The sequence below is a fragment of the Lepidochelys kempii genome, chromosome 10, assembly GCF_965140285.1.
Source record: "Lepidochelys kempii isolate rLepKem1 chromosome 10, rLepKem1.hap1, whole genome shotgun sequence".
NCBI classification, from domain to species: Eukaryota; Metazoa; Chordata; order Testudines; family Cheloniidae; genus Lepidochelys; species Lepidochelys kempii.
Window position 1 is genome coordinate 51,958,197 of NC_136389.1, and position 25,726 is coordinate 51,983,922.

At 40.2% G+C, this 25,726-nt stretch overlaps 1 protein-coding gene across 5 annotated transcripts in view; it reads right to left on the reverse strand.

Annotated features, from left to right (window-relative positions):
• USP3 (ubiquitin specific peptidase 3) overlaps positions 1 to 25,726 on the reverse strand; it is a 58,169-nt gene that overhangs the window by 16,732 nt on the left and 15,711 nt on the right. For 2 of the 5 annotated variants that reach the window (XM_073303574.1, XM_073303571.2), the window contains exons 2-9: positions 20,259 to 20,319; positions 17,910 to 18,041; positions 12,476 to 12,523; positions 8,794 to 8,877; positions 6,680 to 6,761; positions 4,855 to 4,937; positions 2,997 to 3,110; positions 2,023 to 2,136 (exon numbers count right to left, since the gene is read on the reverse strand). In XM_073303574.1, coding sequence (XP_073159675.1) covers positions 2,023 to 2,136; positions 2,997 to 3,110; positions 4,855 to 4,937; positions 6,680 to 6,761; positions 8,794 to 8,877; positions 12,476 to 12,523; positions 17,910 to 18,041; positions 20,259 to 20,319 — 718 coding nt within the window. The remainder of the gene's footprint in view (positions 1 to 2,022; positions 2,137 to 2,996; positions 3,111 to 4,854; positions 4,938 to 6,679; positions 6,762 to 8,793; positions 8,878 to 12,475; positions 12,524 to 17,909; positions 18,042 to 20,258; positions 20,320 to 25,726) is intronic. The other 3 variants (XM_073303575.1, XM_073303573.1, XM_073303572.1) reach the window with 2 other exon arrangements.

Sequence of the window (25,726 nt, forward strand, 5' to 3'; positions counted from 1 at the left end):
TTCCTGTGGTGAGGAATACAGCTTCTCACATAGACCACAGATCCCAGCAGCACCTAAACAGCAGATCCCAGTGCACCTAAACAATTCAATCCAGCCCATCCACATTCTCTTTCCCATGGGCAGCAAAAAGTGATACAAAAGGAACAGTCACCAGAGGGGAAAAAACCCTCAGAATTCACGAAGAATACTAAACATACTTCAACCCACCATGAGGCTATGGAGCTTTCTCTCCGTGTGCAGCAGACCTGTCATATTAGACAGCTCAGAGACCAAGCTTTCATAGCAAAGATACAGCCTGCAGAGGCACACTACAGTTTCCCATCATTTTACCACAACTGTACTGAACGTATAATATACAATTCCTAGCCATGAGCTATATTCCCTATTCCCACACGGATTTGGAGAGATCTATACTGCAATACAGCAATTTCCAGTTGCTTTCCACTATGCTACACTTTTCTATTAGGGAGACCCAGTCTATGGTGGCGAGGGTGGGCAGAAGATGCCACAGTTGGCTAAAACCTCTTAAAGGCCGAGATTCATGGGAAAACTAACCAACCAAATCTCAGCTCCAAGGCCTCTCCATCACTCCACCTTGCGCAAACACAAGCAGCGTAGCTGGGTTGTTGCCATCATGCCACCAGCTCTAATCCTGTCCATTTATCCAAAGCCCACCCTGCATGTAGCCCCTCTGAACTGGCTAACATTGCAGAGGGAGACTGGGGACTCTAAATGGAACACCAGTTACTTACACAGCATGATGAAATTCAACACAGAACATCTATTTTCCTCCTCCAGCCAAGGCCGCTGCCCCTCCCTCCTCCAAATTCAAGGGAAAACATAGCGAGTGGCTGACTTTCCTTTCCATGTAGCTTACCGCATTATTTTGCTTCACTCAATAGAGGGGCAGATATGGCTGAAGGAAGGCAGAGTGCACAACTAGTACCTTTCACTAATGAAGTGTTCCTAGACAGCTGGTGTTACCCATGGGTCACAAATTGTCCCTCTCCCCGGAGAGTGCCAAGTTCCCAGAAGAGGGCAGCACTTTATGTTAAAAGCCATGATAGAACCCACAGTGCTGAAAATTTGCTAGAGAACAGATTTCCCTGCTCAGTCACACAAGATCTGTAGGGTAGGTTTATTACTGATAACAGGGTAACTCATCAAGGATATTAGAGATAATGTTCTTATGCCTAGAACGTTTTGGCCATTGCTTGAAGCCACTGGTATTAAACTTCCTTGATTCTCATAAGCCAGTAAAATATATATTAGGCAGTGTGAAGAATACAAGTTTTATTATCTGGGTTATTCAGCTAAGCATGTGTGTTCACAGCATCTTTTCAGCACTGCTGGAAATGTAACAGATAACAGAACATCTTTACTACCTGAGAACATGGAGCAACTTACCTTCCCAAATCCTAACAGGTTTCAGTGCTCCTTTGAAAGAGGTTCAGGGGCCAGGACAGGGAGACCTTGGAGAGGAATGATACTTTGTTGATTTACTTGGGTAACTTTTTTTTGACAGTGTGCGTAACACCCATAGACTCTTATAGCCCTTACTTAGAGTTACATTGGCAGTGGCTAGACTGTTTTGAGAATCAAGGAAGTTTTGCCCAGTATGCTTTACTTAGGGCTATGGCAACTCTTTTTTTTTTCTTTTTTAAATATCATTCCTATCATAGCCAAAAGTTTGGGTTCTGTAAATTCCTTATTCTTGGTGAACTGTAGGACCTTATCTTGGCTCTCCTGCCCCTAAAAGCAAGCAAACTCATCAAAATTATGTACTCTAGTCCCTGTATATAAGGGATTTGTCTTCTCTGACTATTATATGCAGCGTGCATATTGGCAACAAGCAATTATCTCGATGAATGAAAGTCTCTAGATTAAAGTGAAGTCACATTTGAAAGCTACATGTGTGGGCATAGGGGGAGGCTGCATGGAGTATTTTCCAGGAGCCAGATTAGGGCACAGGTGGCATAAGGTTACATTCAAGAACACTACTCTTTGCCTTACAGAACTTACCTAAAATTTGGCATGATTTTCCAAACGACGTAAAATAAAGACTCTGGGCTAAATGCAGTTTGGCTCCCTTGCCATAAAGCACAAAGTGTCTTTCTAAACTCTTCAACCAATGAACTGGGGAGAGAAAGTAAAAATGAATGAGTGTGGATTCATACTCTGATCTACATTTTGCTGATCTTCAGGACTTCAGTGGTACAAATATCAAAGAATTTTCTTTGATGAAAATGGTTCACTTGGTAAATCATTTCAACTTCTTACACAAAGACATATTCCAAGTCCCTAAAAATCTTACAATCTAAATCTAATCCACAAAACTGACAGGGTAGAGAAGACAGACTAGCAACATTGTGGAATCACAGATGTTAAGGATGGAAGTGGGACCGATTTTCTATCGAAGTTTTCATCACTGTAGTATCTGAGCACCTCTAAAATTGTACCTGTAAATCTTGTGCGCGCAATTATTTGCATGTTGGTGAAGATTCAGTCCTCTTGTTCACCTTGAAATTCTCTCAAGGTTGTTACCTATACTATTATTTAGTGCTAAGATGTTTAATAAACCAAGCCCAAAACTACCCCCCTCTGGTACTCTAGTAGACATTTTTCCTGCTCTCCCACAACTCAATACGGTGTTTATTATCCTTGTTTAAGGTCCTTCAGCCAATTTTTTTTAATCCAAGCTTCTGTGCTAATTTTGAGCACATTGGAAAGAATTTTTTGAGTAAAATTAAGTAGCACTAAGTGACACCTAGCCCCGTTAAGTTAATAATTCCAGCTCTAAATATATTTAACTTCACTCCAGCACTGTTTGATGGATGCTAGCCTTCTCCTCTCCTGTGACAGCTACAAGAAAACAGTGAAAATTATGTAAACATCTCCACTTGTACAATACACCCAAATAGCACCTGGCACTACCTCTTTCAGTTTCTAGTGCTGCTTCTTGAAGTTCAGTATTAGCAAGACATTTGTTAACTTACACATTGTTATCCCCTTGGCTCCTGGTATGGTAAGTTCGCCTGCCAGCTGTTTTCCCATTCCGCAATTCCACAGCTGGCAACTCTTTGAAGTAACAGCAAAACTGCTGAATGTTACTGTAGGGAAAAAAAATGAGAGTGAGAAACATATAGAATAGATAATAGGAAGGATACGTGTGCTTTGCACAGTATTCTTTGGAGATGCTCACTTGGCTTCTTGAACTAGTTCTTATAACACTGAAAAGCTCAAGTTTCCCATCAAGAGAACTAGTCAAGTTGCATCTAGTGTTACAATATAATTATCTACTCAGCACAGGTACACTAAACAGCATTCACCGGCCCAGTTACCTGCAACAATTATATCTTTTTTCTCTTTTGATTAGGCAATACCAAGGTTCCACAATTACTGAGTGTTGAGTTCTTACATCATGCTCACTGTAAACAAATCCATGTCTATAAGTGGCATTAATATTAATGTATCAGTAGACTTTCATATATATATATATATATATATATATATATATATATATATATATATATATATATATATGGAACTTAAAGCATTAGAAATTGATTTACAGACTACATATAAAAATCATTTCCCCAACACTGTTATGCCACATATCTCAGTGAAACACAAACACTGTAATTACGCAGTACATTCATAATACTCAACAGTTAAGAGCAGGAATTGCATACAGTAATACACTATCGAGCTGGAACTACAGAGGGATAGGGAAGGTAGATGGATGGCAAGTACTGTACCTAGATCATTAGAAGGGTGAAACAGCAGGTCTGACAAGACGAAAAAGACTAGGGCCTGATCCTCAGCTGGTTTAAATTGGAGTATTTCCAATATAATCAACAGAGCTATGCCAATTTACACTCGCTGAGAATTTGGCCCTGGTTTTCATTAAGAGGCCAGCAATCTCCTGCCAGTGCCCATATAATTGCATGCTCAGATATAGGTACACAACTGTGTCTCTACTCAGTGACAATTTGGCCCTGGGGATGCACCATCTGATACATTTTTACTGTGAATATGCACAAAATACTCTACAAAGTTACATTTTGAAGTTACTTTTTGTGAGCAATACAATGATCATTCAATTACACGTGTTAACTTTGGGATGAGGAGAAGAGCGTGCACTTATAGGGTGGAGGAAGGGTCACTGAGGTCACAAAAATTTTAGTGCAGCTCTCAGCCAGGCTGCGTGACATTTTCTAACTTGCATATTAAATAGAGTCACTGGTACATTAAAGGGGGAGGGGAGCAAGAAGATGACATAATGGAGACCAAGCACAACTCCACAAAAGCCCAGTCTCCAAAGGCCTGGACAATAAGTGTCAAGAATCAGGTTTGCCTCTCTGGTCAGAGTTCCAGTGGTACCATGCTACTAGAGCACCTACAGATCTGTTAGTGAGAAACCAGGCCCAGTGACCAGCCACTCAAATTATGTTACCGTTTCCCAGCGATAATGGTCTGCCTCTCTCTCTCTGGAGACACTGCATCCCTCAGAGCACAGACAATCCCTTCCCCTGCAGGTGCCCTAACTGATCCCTCACCCACAAGGGGCGTCATGTCAGACCCACTACCCTTCAAGCTGGGGTTTCCCCTGAACATCATTGCCACTCCTGAATCAATCACAGGGATCACTTTGGAGAGATCCTCCCTCCTCCTGGAGGGCAGAGTATGTTGCCGGGTCAGCACCCCCCATTCTGACAGGTCTGTAGGGCAAGAGTGAGGAAGAGAAGTAGCTGGCCTCTCTTGCCTAGCACTGCAGAACAGATACCACCAAATCAACCTCAAGCCCAGGGTGGGAATTTGATTTGATGATTGCATATAAAACATGATTGATACCTGAGAGACTGAAGGATCGCATTCATGAAACATGTGTTCCCCAGATTCCGAAGGCCTGTAGCACAAAGGGCAGTAGTGCTCCCCTGGGAACCAGAAGAAATAGATATGTCAAAAGAGAAAGACAGCTACCCCCAAAGCACACAACAGCCACTGTGCAGCAGTGCACATTCAAATAGAACTAACGACAGACAGACTGTTTGAGCCAGCTGGGAGCCAAGCCTACAACATGACTAGCTCAAAGGATCTAGTTATTCACTCAAATACTCAAAGGTATTAACTATCTACACAGGTATTAAAGGGGTACTTTAATTTGACTGAAAAATCCCCTTTTTACCATCTAAATAAACCCTCTGAGGACATTTGGGGATCTTCGTTGTTTTGAGAGAATGTTTTACTTACTCTTTATAACAATCCACTCTAGGCTGTTGGGTAGATTTTCAAGAGCATCTGAGTTAGGTACCAATTCCCAAAGCTTTTCAATGGGAGCTGCGTGCCCATCTCCCTAAGGCACTATTGAAAATCATCTCACCCTGAAAATGAGATCCAATTCCTTGCCAATTACCCCTTGACTCTCCCACCATCATGTGGTATGGGTTTGCTCTTTTAGTACTCCTTATGAGACATCAGCACTGGGTTGCTGCCTTTTTTGTTTTGAAGAAAAACAAATGACATTTTGGGGAAAACTACTGAAATTAAACAGACTGTACAAGCTGAAGGGGTTGGGGGAAGGAGGGCTGGAGAGAGCAGGCATGTGACATTGTTGGCCTACCAACTATTGACAGTTCAGAGGAATGCTACACACAGGTTAATTTGGTTTTGTAGCTATTTTTATTTCTAAATCCTTTGCACTTGCGTTTTAGTTGCTATTCAAAATTTATACATTACATAAGAACAGCATGATGAACTTTTATCCTTACAGTCTCCAGAATGGTATGTTAACCAATCTTCTAACAACAGGAGTTCAAAATCAACTCTAGTCCTGACAACAAAAGCAGTGCGCTTTCAAGTAGGGATAATGGAAGAAAGCTTCTGTAATTCAGATACCGTCCCCTTGCTTGTGTCTTGATATCATTAGAGAAATTAACACTACCACAAACAATATACAAAACTTAAGTCTCAAGTAAAGCCTAAAGAGCAAACAGCATAAGAATATTTTATAATATTTAGATAGAAAACTCAGCATTAATCAGATGCAGCATTTTAGCAGTTGAGTAATTGCAAGAGCCTATTTTTAAAGAAGGTGTTGTTTCAAACATACAACAACCCCCCCAACACACACAATGCCTTTTAGTACCCTTCTCACCCCATCTCTGGTTAGACAGCATGGCATTATTGCAAACACCCTGTGCCCTGCTTTTTCTAGACACTGATCCAATGTGCCAGCACAGAAAAGACCATCAGTTGCCTTGGGCAACGTTCATGTATTAATAAAACAGAGAAAACAAAGATAGCTCAGACTCTAAAATGGATATAAACTTCACTCAGTATTTTCTAATTCTGTCTTCTCAATTGCTATACATCAGCTGTAGTTTTACTTCTGATTTTCCAGACACTGAGAATTCATGTGATTCTGTAGCCCAAAAAAAGCCTGTATTGCGAACGCTTCCTCAGTCGTCCTGAGAAATTTTCTTATCAATTGAAGAGGGACACTAAGCAGGCCTGACAGTTTTGAAAGTAACTAAAACCACAGACATTCCAAGACAGCAACTCACTGCTGGCAGCTTGGAACTCTGGGAGTGCAGAGGGAGCTACGACAACATTAGGCCCATTTTGAGACTCGGTAAATTAACGAAGCCCCTTCAAGCACGGATAGTGTTTTACTTACATTTACTTTTAATAACTTGCTGTTTAGAGATGAATTTTCCAATAGTTTTCTTTTCCTATGTCTGTCTGCTGTAAAAGCTGAACTATAGTAAAGGAATAAATTAGTTAAAACATGTTATTTACTATTAAAAAACAATATAAAATGGACAAAGTGAGTGTCCATTCATCTTAATGTCTAACAGTTATAACTGCAACAGATCTTTAATATTCAACAGCGGAAAAGCCTTCCCCGGGTTTCAACGTATGCTTTTATAGAGGTACAACAAACACTTAATATTTGTCTTAAAATAGACTCTCTTTTCCAGAGCACTGACTCAAAACAAACTCTTATTTTAATAGTGTCTAGTATCTGAATTAATGTAAGTGAGTACCCTGAAGCATGTCCTAATTAGCATGCAACTGCTGATCTGAAATAAACTTAATATTTTTTTAATCAAAGGGACACTTCATATAGAATTTCTCCAGTGGCACGTCTTGTCTTCAGAAGTGTCTCTCCAGAGCTTTAGAAAGACACTTTAAAATAAGTGCAGAGTCAACCAATTTAAAGCAGAAAACAACTTGAACGACAAGCTTTGCAGTTTCTCTCAGACAAACACTAACAACATTATATCAAAAAAGTCCATTCTTAGAAAATTATTGGGTGTAATGGACTAAAGGCTTCATATGTTGCTAATCAATGACAGTCACTTACACTAAACGTACTTTTATAGCCTTTACGATAAGCTTTTAGAAGACAAAGTGCCCAAGTAAGAAGTGAACTATCTTACAGTTATTCAAAACAGCTGGAAACCTGTAAGAAGCACAAGATAAACTGTTGAGGTGCTACTGGTTCATGAGAAATTATGCAGTGCACCATTGCAGTGTGATCCAACATGTCTAGGTCCTCCACTGCTGTGTGCAAAATAGATCAGTATTTGTCAGGTCAGGGTGAGGGAGACTCCCAAACAACAAGTTCCTTGATAGAAATGTGCATCATAGGATAACCGTGTTCCTCCAAGAGCGCTCTGGCACCAGCCAAGAGGCAAAATATAAAATATAAAAAACCTAAAGACACATAGGATGCTAGAGCAACGTTCTTCAATACTTCCTTTGCCGTTTCAAGTCTATAGTTTAAATTCTTTCGACCATGAAGTCACTGTAATGGGCTTTCACCTTGGGACATGAGTACTAGCCATCCAGTGGCCTTGACAGTGGCAACCTTCACCTCTGAAAAACTAAGTTGCAGATTTTCTCCTAGGCTTCCCTAAATATTAAATACATCCCTCATCCACATGTTGTACACTTTTATTAACCCAGCAAAAAACCGAATGAAAAACAGTGTGTTAGGATTTCCTAGCCCCATTCACATGAGACAGCAACTGGAAGTGGAGATGGCCTCAGATTAGGACAATGCCAAACGGGAGATTCTGATGCCAAAGTGACACATTTAGCGTACCAGTATCAGAAGATTTTCCCACATCACAGCCACTTGTTAGTGGTGTTGGTGGCTGAACTCTGGGGCAGTCAAACAATATTTGGAAGGACTTGTGTGTGCCTAGACTTCTACAAGGTATTTTGCAAAGTTTCCAAGCAAACTATGAAAGCCCTAATATTTTGCTCTCCTGAACTGGCTGGAGCGTCTGCATGATAAAGATTATAATATTTCTCAGTAGAAGAGAGCTAGATAAGTCACAATAAAACACTGCTCTTCTATAACTAAGTATACAATTATTATAAGTTCATGAACTTTCCTCATCTTCAGATGTTCAGAAACCAGGCCACCCAGTTAACATTTAACAGGCTATTTCCCGCTTCCATTTCCACTTTAAATTCTCTGCTCCAGCAACCAAATCTTACTTTTGGGAACCCAAGCCTGCTTCTTGGCAAGACATTTCCCAAGACATTCTTGACAAGGACAAGTCTGAATGCCTCAGACAGCACGTAGACAAAGCTGCTTGTTAATCGCGTTTCCATGAGATTCAATGTAGAAGTCATCCCAACCCCATAATCCTGGTATCTCTTTTAGGTAATGAAAAGGCTTGTAGAAGGACAATGTACAAAAAGAAAATCCATTCAAATGAAACAATATCCAAGTCCACCCAGAGCGGGGTGGGGAGTGGTAAGCAGGTTACTTACTTTTCCAAGTTCTGTAGGTGTTCCCTGACTTTCTGTACCAGGCCCAGCTTGGTATCATTGACTACAAAATCATCACAGCGATAACTGCAAGAAAAACAAACAGCAAGTGTAAAGGGTGTCAGTGACGCATAGCACTTCAAAGCCTGGATACAGCAGATGAGTTCACATGACTATGGGAGCAAGTACTGGAGGTAATAGGTATTTAGCGTAAGAGATGGAGGGATCTCAAACAAGGAGGCAAAACACTGAATTTAACCCACTTCTCAAAACTGTTTTTCCATTTACAAGAGGTGCCGGCAGCTTCTTACTCCTGTACTCTCTTTTCTCTACTGCAGCCAATCAAACAACAGCTTGTAAAATTAAATTCATGACTCCAACTATCATCTTCCCACCAAAAAGTAAAACTAAAAGCAGCAAGTGTCATTAGTCCTACTTCAGAACTCCAAGGCTCCAAAATGCAAACATACCTGTGGAACTGATACTGGCATTAGAGGCTCTGGTTCAAAGAAAAGCCATAGCACTCGGACAGAAACTTAGTGCACGCAGAACAGGCAAATGAAAGCTGCGATTGTATGTTTTCTCAATACAAATAATTGCATTGTCATGCCATGAGCCCCATTGTGCTGGGTGCTGTACGCACTTGAAGAGGGAACATTCCTGCCCTGAACAGCTTACACTCCAAACAGAAGAGACACAAAAGGGTGGGGAACCAAGGCACAGACAGATTATGTGATTTGACCTAAATTGCACATGAAGTCTGTGGAAGAGCTGGGAGATCTTGGTTAAATTTTCAAGTCCCAGTCCAGTGCCTTAACCACAAGCTCATCCCATAGGTTTTTGTAAGATGTATTTCCGCTACAAGTTATTTGTCTAAGAAGGTTTTATGTATGTGCTGTACAATGGGGGCGAGCAGCATAGAAATGTCTATAAATCAAGTAAGCATTTGGAAGCTGTCAGGAGAAGTAGCAGCAGCAAGGTGGTTGTTATTAACAGAAACTATTAACTGTCTTGTATAAAGAAAGAGCCTGATTCCCCAACTGCCTTCATACCTCATGCAAAGTCAGCATAAAATTCTATCAAATCAAACTGGCAGCATTTTCACCCCCTCTGCAGAAGCGAGATTACACAAGTTGCGTGGAAGTAGAGAATTAGGCCCCAAGACATTTGTAACACAGCCAATGAACAAATGATAACAGAGAATCCTTAAAACATATAACAACTTCAATGCATGTTTCACAGCAGTCTACATATTCTTCCCCTGAGATTAAGCTCTTAATGAGGGCAGATAGTTCATGCTGCTTTCCTGATTGAGCAGAGTCCACTCTCAAAATCTACACTTCTGGAGAAGCTATATTCCACTCCCACGAACAGCTAGCTATACTTTAATCCTGTAATTTGACATACACTTAAGACTACCAGCTTCCCAATACAGTGCATCAAAACAATTCCAAGATCCACTCTTCAGGCAGCTCACGCTTTCCAAAGGTCCCCCACCAAAGAACTCTTCATTGCAAGAGTCTACTCTACGAAAATACATAAGCTATAACTAGTGAGAACAATTCTACAGCATGCAATATTCATGATCACAGTTACTAGGTCTACAATAGTGAAGTTGACAATGGCAGGAAATGGAGCTGCCTTAGAAGAGATCTAGAAAGGATGAACCAGAAGCAGAGAGGAATCCTGCACACATGTAAAGGGGAGGAGAAACGTCACTGTTTAACATTTCTTATTGCTGAGGCCTCACTCAGATTACAGCGCACTGTTTAGACACCGTATAAACATATAGCGATGGTCACATCAAGAATTTTGCAGCAAATGCTTTAAACGTACATGCACAGCTAGCAGTCTCTTTTTAACAGGAGACTAGGCCTTCAGGGAATGCTTGCAAAAACTGTGTCTGAAAAAACATGCTCCACTCTGTCTTTTGTCTTGAGGTACAAGTAAATCCACAGTGTGTGCGCGCATTTGGGGATGGAGAGGAGGATGGGAAAAAAAGATTTATGTCCCACGGAGAAGACTGCTTCAAGAGAACATCCCCGACTGCTCTCAGCCAAGCCTCTCATATTCCCCTCCCACATATGCACACAGAACAAAGGAGAAAAACCTTCCCCTCCATGGGTTTGATGCGGAGCCGCTCAGCTGCATCCCCTTTGCTGTCTGTTGGGTCAGAGATGATGCAAGTAGGCAGGGGGTGTCGCTTCAAAAAGATGCAGCAGCCAGGGATCTGAGAGAAACCCAGACTTCAGTCCTGAAAAAGCCCCAGTCATATGGAGGCTCCCAACACCTCTCAGCAATGGAGGCAGAGTCAGTGCAGATGCAATGCTACTTTGAGCCACCAGAATGCAAGGATTGCACACTGATGCTTCCCATACGAGAACCAGTACAGTACAGGGACTGGGAGAAGAAAGGGGCAAAGTGCATTCTAACTGCCCTATGTAGACCCTATTGACACATGCTAGAAGTTCCTAATGCACATTAGTACAGTACTGAATCAGACAATACTACATGGACTCATGCTAGCTTTTAGAGTGTGTTAGCAGGGTCTACACAGAGCATTTAGAGCACTCTACAGTTTACAACCCTCTGGTATGCACTGCCACTCCTGTACACTAGCCCTTACTTACTGAATAAAAATGCACTCCTCATTTTATCTCATATACAGAGCTAAAGGAAGAGCACCTTCTATATTTTAAGTTTATTTCCTTGAAAATATTTACTTTCTGAACTGTAGCCATTTATCTCCTTTTCCCTCTAATATAAGACTTGCTTAGTATTTTTTAAAAAGTGTGAATCCATAATAATAGTATCTACTCCCCTGCTTGTCTCAATCAGTGCTTTATCAGTTAATGAAAGTGTCTACATGAGACACTTCAACAATTCACAATTTTTTCATTGCAGGAATCTTTGAGATAGTTCACAAAGTCAGCAATATTACTAGCCTTACTTTAAATATAAATAACTTGCCATGTTGTAGCTTAAAAACATTTGGAGTTGAAAAATGAAGGGACCAGAGCACCTTTTTGCAGAAAATTATATCCACAAGATCAGCTTGCACAGGATTTCTGCAAATGCTGTATGCAAGAGAAGAAATTCACTCAAATTTCTTAAAACAACTAAGTTTTCTATACACTGAAACTGACCCAATTATCACTTCCAAGTATCAGAGTAACAGCCGTGTTAGTCTGTATTTGCAAAAAGAAAGGAGTACTTGTGGCACCTTAGAGACTAACCGATTTATTTGAGCATAAGCTTTCGTGAAAGCTTATGCTCAAATAAATTGGTTAGTCTCTAAGGTGCCACAAGTACTTCCAAGTATGAAATATACAGCCACAGAATGGCCATTGTCAATATCAGGAAACAAATGAAGAAACAGGTTTTCTCCATCTACGTTACCAGTGACACCCTATTAGGAAAAAAGAAGGGACCTGTTAAGTTTGCTTTACCTTTCATCCAAAGTAAAAGTACTTTGCTTACATTGGTCAGTTTCACTTCCCTGCTCACACTAACAGGGTGCTGCTGTTTGTGTTTCTTTCCAACAAAGCCCACTACTTTAGGGCAAGCTACACACAGCCCAACTCTGAATCACTGGAAAGGATGGAGCAGATCGATGCTGGGGTGGCTTGTGTTGTCCCTAGCACCAACATGCCCATGCTCCTGCCTGAATGGGCACATTAGTTACCTTGATTGTGTAACAGCCTCCGTCTGTAAACAGGTAATGAAAGCCAACCTAAATGAAACAGCAACAGAACATTTTATCTACAAAGCCACTAACATGGATATAACAGGCTGCCAGCTGCTAAACAGACAATTAACTGTTCCTTTAGTTCTCAGGTCCTTTTAAGTCCTGATAAAGAGACTTACAAAGCCTGTTTTCAATACAGATGTTTTCATGATACTTCAGAATTAAATGGACAGTTCTTTTAAGCCATTGTGAACTCAAGCACTACTGTACTACAGAAAGAGTGGAAAATAAAACTGACTAGAAACAAAAGTGAAACTGATAAGTCTAGAAACAAACCAGTAAAAAAAAAATTTTAAAAAAGCGCAACAGCAGCATTGGAACAATAGCACAATGGAAACATCAAAATAGAAATCATGTTTAAAATCCAATCCAGTTTTTAGTTTAAGGAGTTTTAAAATAAGGAGATTTCTACCTAAATGCCAGGTGAATACTGACATGTTCTTTTAATTTGTGATCATTAGGATTACCACAGACTGAACTGTGTGCTACTTGGCATATTGCAGATCTCCAGTATGCTTTTAACAAAGGTTGTATGGGATAAAGTGTGTAGTTCAGGGAGGGGGCTATAAAGAATACTTCCTTATGTGGTATAGCATGGTATTTTCCCCTCTTATATACTTTCTATTTTTTGCATCTCAGCTCTAAATCCCAGTCTAGTCCCTCCTACCCCCCATAACTGCTAAAAATGGCCTTAAGCCATAAATGTACTGCTCCGGGGAATTGTTAAATTTAATGCTGGACAATACCACTAGGTGACAGATCCTCAAGATGCTTTATAAATCCCTAATGAAGTTTAGCGAGACATACGGTTAAGGTTAAGAATAATTAAAACAATCAAAAAGAAAAGGAGTACTTGTGGCACCTTAGAGACTAACAAATTTATCTGAGCATAAGTTTCGTAAGCTACAGCTGAGGTGCCACAAGTACTCCTTTTCTTTTTGCGAATACAGACTAACACGGCTGCTACTCTGAAACCTAAAATAATCAAATTTCCTTAATCATATTAACACCTTCAATTTAGGAATTTAAGAATAAAAACAAAAACAAAAAACCTTAACTTACTTTTCATCACTAATGCCACCTGCTTTTTAAATTCCACTCACAGTGGACTATGACAGTTTATACGTCAAGTTTCACTACTGGTTTTCAAGCACTAGCATGAACAAATGTTTAGATAGCAGCCATCACAAAGTAATGTGTAATTTTTATTTGTATTCATTCATTCAACCTTCAAATTAAAAAGCTTCTTTTTACAAAACCTATGTTTTGAGCCTTAATCAACACAACCATATCCCTTTAAGACAGGGGTTCTCAAACTGGGGAGGTTGGGACTCCTCAGGGGGTCACGAGGCTATTACGTGGGGAGTCGTGAGCTGTCAGCCTCCACCCTAAACCCCACTTCACCTCCAGCATTTATAATAGTGTTAAATATAAAAAACAAGTGTTTTTAATTTATAAGGGGGGGTCATACTCAGAGGCTTGCTGTGTGAAAAGTGTCACCAGTACAAAAGTTTGAGAACCACTGCTTTAAGAGGAAAAAGGAGGAGTACTTGTGGCACCTTGGAGACGAACAAAGAAAGCTTATGCTCAAATAAACTTGTTCGTCTCTAAGGTGCCACAAGTACTCCTTGTTCTTTTTGCTGATACAGACTAACAAGGGCTACCACTCTGAAACCTGCTTTAAGAGAGAACAACAAGACTGAGAAGTCAGAAATTTGACCGACCAGTTGAATCTGGGATAACACACACACCAGAAGCATATTATGCAAATATATGAATAGGACTCTTTCCCCTGCTGTGCTAGTCATCTGTTTGCATGTTAGAACAGAGCAAACAGATTTACAAGAATCCTCCTTCAGGAAATCTTATACTTCAGGAAGCAGGCTTCTTATGAATATCATTTTACTGCTAGTGCACAGGAAAAGAGAAGAGCCCAGCAGGGGAAAGCATTTTGTGCTAGCCCGAGAAGCAAAACCTCTACTCCTTGTAAGCATATAGTGGCTGGTTAGAGTAAATGGCTTTTCAGTTTACAAGTTAAGAACTGAAATTCAGGAGTCTACACATCTCCTGAAACTCATGCTCTCATCCCCAATATAGGAAGCTGCACTCTATCTACTGCTTCAAGAGTTAGCAGAGAGTCAAAATACAGAACCCTAAACATACAAGGAAAGGAAGGTTTGATTTTCAAGTATCTTCGTGAATGTATTCAAGAGTGTATTTCTTACACACAGACCCCTCTCTATACATACGGTGAGAGAAGGAAGGCACCTCTACTAGCTTGGGAAATTCCCCTTTGACAGGCTACTCTTACCAGAAAAAGAGGAGTGAACATTACAGCAGGAAGTCATGGCTTTCTAGTGCCCTAAACTGCAGCCAGAACACATTCTAGAAATAAGAGGAGATTTATATCCCATTTTATTTTTCAGTGTGTGGAAACTGATGTCTTGGGGGGCAAAACACAGAATCTGCTGAAAAACAAAATCCTTTACACCCAAATATTTACATGTAATGTTCCTTCTAAGTATTTTTCTGTGTTCTGCAAAATGTGGAATATTTATGAAATGTCTAATCTCTCAGGCTGCAAAGGTAGCCTCAGTTATGGCACTGCTATTTTTGCAGCTATCACAGTCCTACCAGTGTGTAAACAGCCAAGAGTCTGAGACTAATTGCAGGAAGCTATTTGATCTAGTTTTGATTTATATCGAGGTTACATGCAAACTACAAATACAAATTAAAATACCTTAGCTATGCATGTCAATACTAGGGTATGACATTCCAGGGCACAGTCCAGACCAGCAAGGGGCTGTGTCATCCTTACCCTGCAACCTGGGGAATCTCACAATGTTTTGCTGCTGTGGCTTCCAACCTGGGCCCCTCACAAACATCATGCTGGTCACCCCCCTAAAGTGTTTGTGTATAGCTGCAGCCTGCTAGCCACCCTCCAGTCACACTCTGGTTTCCACCAGCTTTGGTTACCACTTGCAGAGTGACCCTAACACACTCCCAGTCCAAATTTTCCCCCCAGAATGGGTATTCTGCACTGTCCAGCCCTCTCCTGAACAGCTCAGCTATTTCAGGTCCATTGCCCCTCTAAGGGGATCAACATCCAATAGTTTGCAACTTTAAATGGAGTTATCCACACAATTCAGTTTAAAACACTGGGTTACTTTTGAATAAAGAAGAAAACAAGTTTATCTAACTCCAAAGGTTTTTAGTGAGTACAAATATAAGCCATTAAAGTCAGAAATGGTTCCAAGAAAAATATGCTTCCTTAGTACTAAAACTTAAACTAGACTTGGTTCAAGGTGAAATCCCTTACCCCATGTTTCTAGTAACACTGCTGAACAAAGTCTCAGGCCAGGATCTGCTCCCAAAGTCCAAAGCCTGTTTCTTTTGTCTTTAGGTGAGAGAGAGAAAGATGGATAGGGAGGACCACCTTGGGGTGTTTTTGCCCCTTGCTTTTATAGTCCCCTTTTTCCTGAGGATTACCCCTAGATAAAGTTTATTCATGTTAGGTTTCAGAGTAACAGCCGTGTTAGTCTGTATTCGCAAAAAGAAAAGGAGTACTTGTGGCACCTTAGAGACTAACCAATTTATTTGAGCATAAGCTTTGCATCCGATTAAGTGAGCTGTAGCTCACGAAAGCTTATGCTCAAATAAATTGGTTAGTCTCTAAGGTGCCACAAGTACTCCTTTTCTTTTATTCATGTTGTGAGGACAAAGACAAAATCTCAGGGGGAAAGAGGTTTCAAGCTGTTTGCTAAGATACAGATGTTTGTTCCTGCTCCCCTCCCTTGCCAAAGAATGGCCACTTGATAGGCGATTGCCCATCAACTTTCCTGACACCTGGCTAGAGGCATCAGCTTGTCCTTTGTCTTTGAAAAACTGGTTTACCCAGACTTGTCTGGGAAACACATTTCAGACCTAATTTCAGCTTATGTTTATAAAATTTTACTACACACATTTCATTATACTACTGACCAGTGAGAAGTTAGTTTTTTGATATGTCAAAAAGTATATTTTATACAAAGATTACAATAGTGTGTAGGGTGAAACCCTAGGTATGCAGGTCAGTCTGAGGGACAGAAATGTTCCTGAACTGCTGATCCAAATCTTAATTTTTGTATGATTACAAAGACTGTTAAAACTGGATTCTCCTATGCCTATCAATTCATATAAAGCATTTGGTATTGCTGCATGTATTACATAAGCCTTAACTCTTAATTTTCTGACTTGCACTAAACAATTTCTCTTGGCTCAGACCACTTACTCCAGGGTTCCCTGAGGACATGTAATATGGAACCATTCCTTCTTACAGCAGGACACCTGTGGAGGCACCAGAGCATGGACTCTCGCTGATCCAGTACACCAAGATATTAAGTCACCTACTCAAAATTGTGTCTTATTCAGAGGAGATCTGTCCTGTAGAGTTATGAGAACATCACATTCAGAACTACGCAGCTATTTAAATCCCATTCTTCCTTTCCCCTTGAGCAATCACATATGTAGCAACAATGCGAATGCGAGAGGAAAAAAACGACAGATGCTGTCAACAATTCTGCTTGGGGTGGAGGAGGGAGAAAGATGGTGAGCATCACTTCCACAACACCACTCCCAGCCTTTGCCATCTGTTTGCTCAGTTTACAGAACTATTGCTAGCAGAGCAAAGCCAGCCAGGGTTGTGTTCTGCCTCAAATAGCAGAATCTTTATAAATGGAGATATAAGAATTTGGTTGACCGTTTAATTTCGCACCCAAGTACGTTCTAGCTCCCTCGCTCATAGCCATATTGCTCTGCAAAGCTTCCATCAGGAAAAACTAGTCTTTCCACCAGAAAGTCAGCAGAGAAGATGACACAAAGGCACACACGAGCAGATCAGTTGCAAGCAGATCAGTTGGGCAAGAATTCGCCATTTTTACTTAATCACTCACTCTTCTGACCATAATCATACCTGAACCATTTGTAAATGTTTATGTTGTGCAAGACTGGCTAGCTCTATGAAACGAGGAACTGGAATGGACTGGTACTCTTATTTGCATTCCAAAGGTACGCTCTTACATACCTGTAAACATGAAAGGCTATACAAAAATTGCCACAACTAAACAAATCCACATTATACACATTGGAAAAACCTCTTGTATGTCACTTGTAACATAGGAATCTAGCTTTAATCACAGATCTAAAATACATCTCAAAGCAGAGAGAGCTTTCACATACTGTTTCTATTTCGAAACAGCCAAGGCTGGGAATATGTATACAATGACTTTAAAAAGTATATAATATTTCTCTAAGTTCCAAATGGGTTACTAATATCTGCACATCTGAATATATAACAATGTCATGAACTGACATGCTGCAAATATTTACTTACCAATATGTACTGTAACTACTGCAATCCATACACACAGTATGCTGAACTTTCTCTTGCTTTTCTGTTTTCTTATGATTGGTTAAAGGAATCTGTGCATCTTCATAATGTTTCTTTGCATGGCCATTCACATATCTTAAAGAAAGAAGAGACCACAAAAAACTCTTTGTATTTTAAATGGTTATTTAACCAAAGCCTAAGGGAAAAGATATAGTATTCAAAAAAAAAAAAAAGTAATCCCAAATGTAGCTGTTCGTGTGTTAAATATGCAAGTCATCTCTATAAAAAAAAATATGAAAGACTTTGCAATTATAAACACTGCCTAAGCTTCTTTTTAAATCTCTCCTCCTCAGGCATGCGCACACACACTACACTGGTCTCTTTAAGCCAACCCCCTGCATATAAGCCTCTTATGGCCTGCCACATATTTATAAAGGAAAAGAATGTTAGCTCTCCTTGTCCAAATTAAGACATCAGCATTTAGTTTATCCTTCTCCACCCCAGTATGCTTTTTCTACAGCCTCACTTTCTTTCCTTCCAGTGTTCACCATGTCTGCAATTGCTTTAACTGAACACTAACTTCTACATACAAGCATATCCGTTTTAAGCTCCACTGCTCTGCAGCCAGTGATTTAAAACTGAAGCACTTGCATTATATTGTAAAGTCCATGAATTTGGGAGACACTGGACCTGAGGTCATGTAATGAAGAGCAGTTTAAGTCTGTAAAGTCCTTTGTATATAAAAAGCATACCAGGTGAAAAGGTGAACATTTTCACCCCCAAAATTTGAGCTGCTCCTATAAATCTAAGGCTCTCCAACAATAGGGAAAAAAGTTCTTAATTTGGAAATGCAAGAGATACTTTTGTTGTATTGTAATTCTTCTCTCCTCCCCAAATCTAGGTGAGAGAACAATGTGGTACTTCCAGTGAAGATATGGGTGGCTCTATCTTCTCTTTTTGTATTTTAAATGTTACCTGAACAAAAGATCTTGCTGGTTCCCTACATCCTAGAGATTTCCAGACCACAATGATGGTGCTTTCTCATTCAAGTATATTTAATTCCTGGGTTGACAGCAGTTTTAAGATCTAACACACACTGAGTAAAAATGTAATTCAAATCCTATTAACTGTATATAACAAAGGTTTGGTAACAACAGTTTAAAAAAAAAAAAAAACACACACACACAGAATGAGTAAAATATTCCAAGCTATGGATTTCAGCCTTTGATCATTCACATAATATGGTGATATTTCCCATCTACCTCCCTCCAAGCTATTAACTTTTGAAATACAGGAAAATCAAAAGATTTTTTTTTTTGTGCTGAAGCTTTTGATATGAAAGAAATTATTCAAGTAGTTAGCATATTCTTACCTCTACAGGAACAGGCAGTTAAAGTAAACTGAAAATAGAATTTACTGGGATCTATCTAAGAGAGAAACTCACTAAGCTTAATGGTGGTTTTCAAGGATAAAAACCTGGCAGTGCATGTGGTAGACCTCAGTTTAAGTGTTTTTATTTCCCACAGTCTTTGTCTGAATGTGACAACCAGCTAGACTAACCTTAGACATGCACATCTCCAAACACATTTACCAGCAAATTTCTACTAGGTCTTTTGAAGTGTGAATTATCATCTCAACCACTACTTTGTTGTATGCACATATTTCTGTGTATTTCAATGTACATCAAAATCAGATAAAGACCCACCTGCACCAGATGCTGTCAATATAGCTAAGGGAAACTTTTATTCTAAGATACCCTGAAAACACATTTAAGATCTTTTCAGTTTAAACTGGATACTTGCTATCTCACAAAACAAGTTGGGCAAGATTTTGATTTAGAGAATACCAAGAAATACCTATTTGTTTTTAATCTGCTACAGCAGAAGCAGCTTTATTTTGCATCAATCTACTTATCAGTCAATGCAGTAAACTCCTTTTGTAAATATAAGTGTTTCAAATACTATGAAGGTCTTTACAAGAAAAAAATGTAGTTCCACTGCCACTGTGTCTTCAGCTGTGTCTTCTGCTTTAAACAGTTCCACTGACAAACCATATTAACTGCTACTGCAACATTAATAAACTACTTGTGCTTTTAATTCAAAAGAAAAATACCTTATCACGCACCTATGGAAAGTAGAGAGGAGTGTTCAGCATGAGTGTATAAATCGCTGAACTGCAATAGCTCCTTTGACACTATATTCCGGTGTAGAGGAACAATGGAACAGGGACATTCAGAGATCCTTTGGAGGGAGATTGTTTTAAACAGAACAAGAAGCAGAGGGAAGGTGATGAAAAAGAGATTATTAAAAAGACGGGTTAAGTAATTTCCAAATCAATATGTGCTGTACCTACCTTCCACAATGGACACTTGAACAAGTCAGACACACCCAGGGACTTTTATTGGATCGGCACACTATTAAACAAAAAAGAAAATCAGGTGAATTGGCTGTGATATTACAGTTATAGAATCCAGTGAGCTGGAACTAGCTCTCCTCTGGTTCCACATTGACTGTGTGGTTATATAAAATATCAAAATAGTCATGTTAAGCTATAGTAGGGACTGCAGGAGAGGTGGCTGATACCAACGCATATTAATCTTTCTTCATTTTTAATTTCAGGCACAGGCATTTACCTACTGTTCATATTGCAAAGGATCACATTTTTGCTTTCATTAGATCACTATTTGATTTTCAAATACAATATATAAACATCACAAATTACAATTCCAAAACCAGCGGTGAATGTTTTAAAGCATTTATTTTGCCTTTTATCACTGTAGCCTATAAGACTGAAAAAAACACACCTAAGTCACTGCACTTGACCATTACCAAGGAAGACTACTTCAGAGAAATTACTCCAAGAGGGCCTGCCAATTCCATCAGTAGTAAGTAGACTGCATTAAGCTGTACAGTGTGTTAACATATGCCTTTCTGAATGCTCATTTCTGTATGCAAGTGCTGCTGCAGGTCTTAACTATAACATTTTAACCTGTCAGTCATGTGCTGGATCAAAATGGTGGACACGTGAAAGGACTCTGTTTTATAGTCCAATCTAGAGCACAGAAGGGAAAGTTCAGTGTTCTGGTTAAAAAAAGCTACAGTTCTTAGGGTGTCTCAATACTTGCATAAGACCTTTACACATACACCCTGCCATAGATCCTAGCGAGTGCCCCTTCTTACTATCCACTAGGACCCACAACCATTGAGCACACATTTATAGCTCTCCTCAACCAGCCACAATATTAACCAGCCTTCAAAGTATGCCACCCCTGAAGAGAGCAATGAGAAGCGTAGGAGGTCTAGGGGGAAATGCCTCAATTTAGGTAATAGGGTAAATTAACTGAAGATATCGATCCGCCTTTGTCCATGCTCCAAATGTTTAAAGGACCATACAGAAAGACCTGGCTGTGATCTCTTGAAGAATCTGAATACTAATGTCTTCACAGGGTAACAGATAGATGTTTCATTGCTCATAGCCACATGTATTTTTCCAGGCTGTTTCTTAAAATAGACATCAACTCTGTTGCAAAACTTATAATGGAATGGTCTCCACTGACACCAAGAGTACAGAACTCCCACAGGAACTCCAAAGAATGTGCATTTGAACACAAAGAATACAGGTCATCTTTGAATGCAAGTTGCAAATCTGTGCTCTCACACGTTAGAATAGGAACTTCTGCACATTCAGCTCTTGTACTATATTAGTGTCAAGTCTCAGACTCACAACAGTTAGTAAATGTACTCTTCATTATATCTGCGAATATAATGTCTAATATTGAAATGCAGTTTTGCTTATGGGGAGAAAAGTTTAAGCCCAAAAATTTTACCAACCTTTAAAGGGCCAAAACAGCCATATTTTACAATAAAACTCCTAACTCCATCCTAAATTTAGAACTCCAAAAATTTAAATAACTGACTTTTCACCATTAATAGTGTGATTCCTTTTATAATTTCACCCAGGTAGGAAGATAAAAGTAGACAGGGCAGTTTCACTTCTTAAGAGAATGTTCATTTTCAGATTCATAAGCACAATGCTGTTGTGTGGTAAATTCACAACCCCTCACAGGAATATTTAAATGTAAAATCTCGAATACAATCACTATGGAAAAAAGCACTCCTATTCATATGTTGTAAAACTTATTTTAAATCTGCAGTATTTGACAGTGACTATTTCAAATTGTTCTCTCATAGACTCAGACCAGTGGTCCCCAAACTGTGGGGTGCGCCACTCTAGGGGAGCACAGTGGAATGTGCAGGGGGCCATGGCAGGCCCGGACCAGGCCCCCGGGGGGGCGGAGGGGGAAAACCACTCCGCTCCTGGCCCCAGTTCTGCTCCGGTCCCAGCCCCGGTTCCAGCAGCCCAGACACTAAAAGCATGGCTCCCTCTCCCCTGTCCTGCCCCACTCACCCCTCTATACCCCGGCCTGGCTCCTGGGGGTGTGTGGACTGGGTAAAGGGGGGGAAGGAGGGGAGGGGCAGAACTGAAAAAGTTTGGGGACCACTGACTCAGACTTAAGGTCAGAAGGGACCATCCTGATCATCTAGCTGACCTCCTGCACATTGCAGGCCACAGAACCTCACCACCTGCTCGTGTAATAGACCCCTAACATCTGGCTGAGATACCGAAGTCAAATCATGGTTTAAAGACTTCAGATTACAAAGACTCCACCATTTACACTAGTTTAAGCCTGCAAGTGACCCATGCCCCATGCTGCAGAGGAAGGCAAAAGTCGTTTGAGTGGGTATGGTGGAGGAAAGCCCTCAAGATTCATTTTTAAAATATACTATTGTTACTAAGACCCAGTCTACACTTAAAACTTAGATGGACCTAGCTATGTCTCTCCAGGCTATGAACATTTTGCACTGTGAGTGCTGGGTTAGATCAACCTAACCTCTTACCTACCCTCCCAATGTAGATGCAGATGCTGTGCTGCTATAGAACTTGTAGAGTAATACGTAACCTACATTTTCACTTTTTTGTTTTGTTTTAAAGAACAACTGTTTACATGGGACCTTCTGATATTTTTGTGGCTCTACAGCAGAAGATTTCACATCCCATTTCTAAAGATGTTCTGATCCCATAGATGATACTGGTACACAACAGATAGGACAGAATGGAGCAGGACTGTGTTGGTTTGTATTTCAAATTAAAAAATAAATAGGAAGGAAAAAGTGTTTTTCAAGTGCAAAAAAACAAGACTGGTCCTTATAAAAGCACAGGCTCATGACAAATCCCTCCTCAGTCCATGTAAATTATAAAACCTCAACAATTGCCCCTCAAATAGAAGGATGGTAGAGGCCAGTTGTACCAGAGGGGGACTGCTGTCTGCAGTTGACAAAACATAGTACTGAGGGTGGAGAAACAGATTCTCTGCTGCTTGACAATTCCTACAACACACTTGTTAGAAGGGTTTTTAGGCTATCATCCAACTTCCAAAGCAAAAAGCTACAGATCTAGCTGGATGTCAAAGAAGACTTTATTCACTGGGATTCTTAAGTCACAGAAAGTACCATATATTCAACAGAAGGGGGGAGGAGGGAGAAGAGAAACAATTATTTGGGCTATTTTTCTTATGCCTGTATTCACTGTTGCCATTGACTTTTTTAAATGCTACTTTAAAAATACAGGGAACAAAAGCATTTTGCAAAAGTGCATCTAGAAGAGAGTTATGTAAGATAACTTAAGACTTGTAACTGAGCAAAAAGCTTAATTAGTAGTATTCACCTCCCTTAGTCATTAGACAAGCTCAGGAACCTTGGCTGCTCTTGAACTAAAGTGTCCGCTACAGCAGTTACCAACTGTGCCGTTTTGCTGTATTTTTAGAATGGCCTTCAGAAAAAGATGATGTTAGTATCTGAAAGAGGGGAAAATAAATCTGTGCTGCCACAATGCTGGCTCAAATAGTGAGTAATCTGCCATTGTACATCACCATCAGCTTGCTTGGAAATGTTGAAACTATACATTCGATTACATAACGGAGGGAAAATGCTATCTTCTACAGTGTAATCACTACAAGTGAAACCTGAATACTAGTTAATTATTTATATAGCACCCAAAGCAATCAAAGCACTTTGCAAACAAAAAAAGAGCAATGGACCCTTCCCCAAGAAGCAATCTAACACCCAATGTATAGACTTATTCCAGTGAGTTTCACACTGAAATCCTGTGTAGTTAAGACCATTCAGAAGAAAGGTTCAGATTGTAAAAGTTCCTTCCAGTTTCTCAAAAAGAAAAGGAGTACTTGTGGCACCTTAGAGACTAACAAATTTATTTGAGCATAAGCTTTCGTGAGCTACAACCACAGTTTCTGTGTCCCATCCTGATGAGTAACACTTACCAAACCTTAATCATTCTGTTCTATGCAGGCTGATGGGTGCATGCTCATCAAGGGCCCCCCGCCCCCACCCCGCCTCACCCTCATGTTCTTTCTTCTGGGAGCACTTATGGATCTTGTAAGACATCTTACTTCACACAGCTCTCCAGTGTATTCCAATGAAGCAAGAACATCAGAGACAAAAGACCCTACTGCCTTACAGCATAGAGTTGTGGGCTTTGACCATAGAAAATTTCAGTGTATGTGTTGCATACAAACAAAGCCTCAAATTAACAGTTTTGTGGGGGGCATGGATCAGCGTTTATGTCGCGCTCTCCATCAGTACCCAGCCCAGGCCGGGGAAGCTAATGATTCAACCAGTGGACCAAATCCAGCGATGAATCCTGGCCACGTGCCACCTGAGGCACGTTACGCATACACTACGAATAGTTTTGTTTAAAGAATCTACCGCATTAACTCAGACACACATACACAAAGAAAAAAGGATCAGGAAGAACAGGAGACAAACAGGAAACAGCCCTTTTAAAGTGCCAAGAAAAGAACCCCTGTGTGATGCAGTACCCATGGAAGCATTTGACATATGGTGTTATGGGTACGTAATGAACTCGAATGGTCTGCCTTGCAAATCACAGGGAGTAGAAATAACCTAAGGCCATGGCTACCACAGACTTTACTTCACAACCTGAATATGAGGAAACAGCTCCTTAACAATGGAATAGAGGTAAAGAAAAAGCCATAAAACATTGGCATAACAAGAGCAACACTCTGGGATGAGTATGAAGTTCAGCCAGTAATTAATGAAGTCTAGAAGCTGGTTGAGTAGAGACTGATATTAAGATCGCTGAACCGTTTCCAATATCCACTCTTTCATGCTTTATAAAATAGTTGAGGGCTTGACTACACAGGTAAATTTACCAGAGTTACTGGTAAATATACTGGTATACACAGGTATACAGCAGTAGTTACACTAATGTGACTCCCCATATGGACACTTTTTGTACAATTAGTGTAAAAATACTGTTTATTTGGAAAAACAGTGGCCTGTTTTCAGTCTCGCTTAGGTCAGTACAAGCTAAGTAACAAAAAAAGCCACTGGTACTGTATAAGATAAGAGCATCCATACATGGAGAAAGACCAGTGTATATTAACAGTATAATTATACCTATATACCTGGTGTTGACAAGACTCTGGGAGGGGGGACTACAGTACTGGGCTTCCAGGGAAAGTTGCATGTAGAGAATAATGTTAAAAATATTTGGAAGCGCCATCAGAATTGCTTTCACATCCCCCATTTTTTACCCCATACTGTCTAATACCGACCCACTGCTCTGTTTTGCTGAGAAAAATGTCCCTAATTCATCTTTCTCAGAAACTTGACTGTCTGGCACATGAGACTGGCAACACAGCAAGACAAGTTGGGCAGACTCCAGCAGCAGCCCTTGAGCGGAAACGGAGTAGCAGCTCACAGGGAAAAATGTGAAATAGC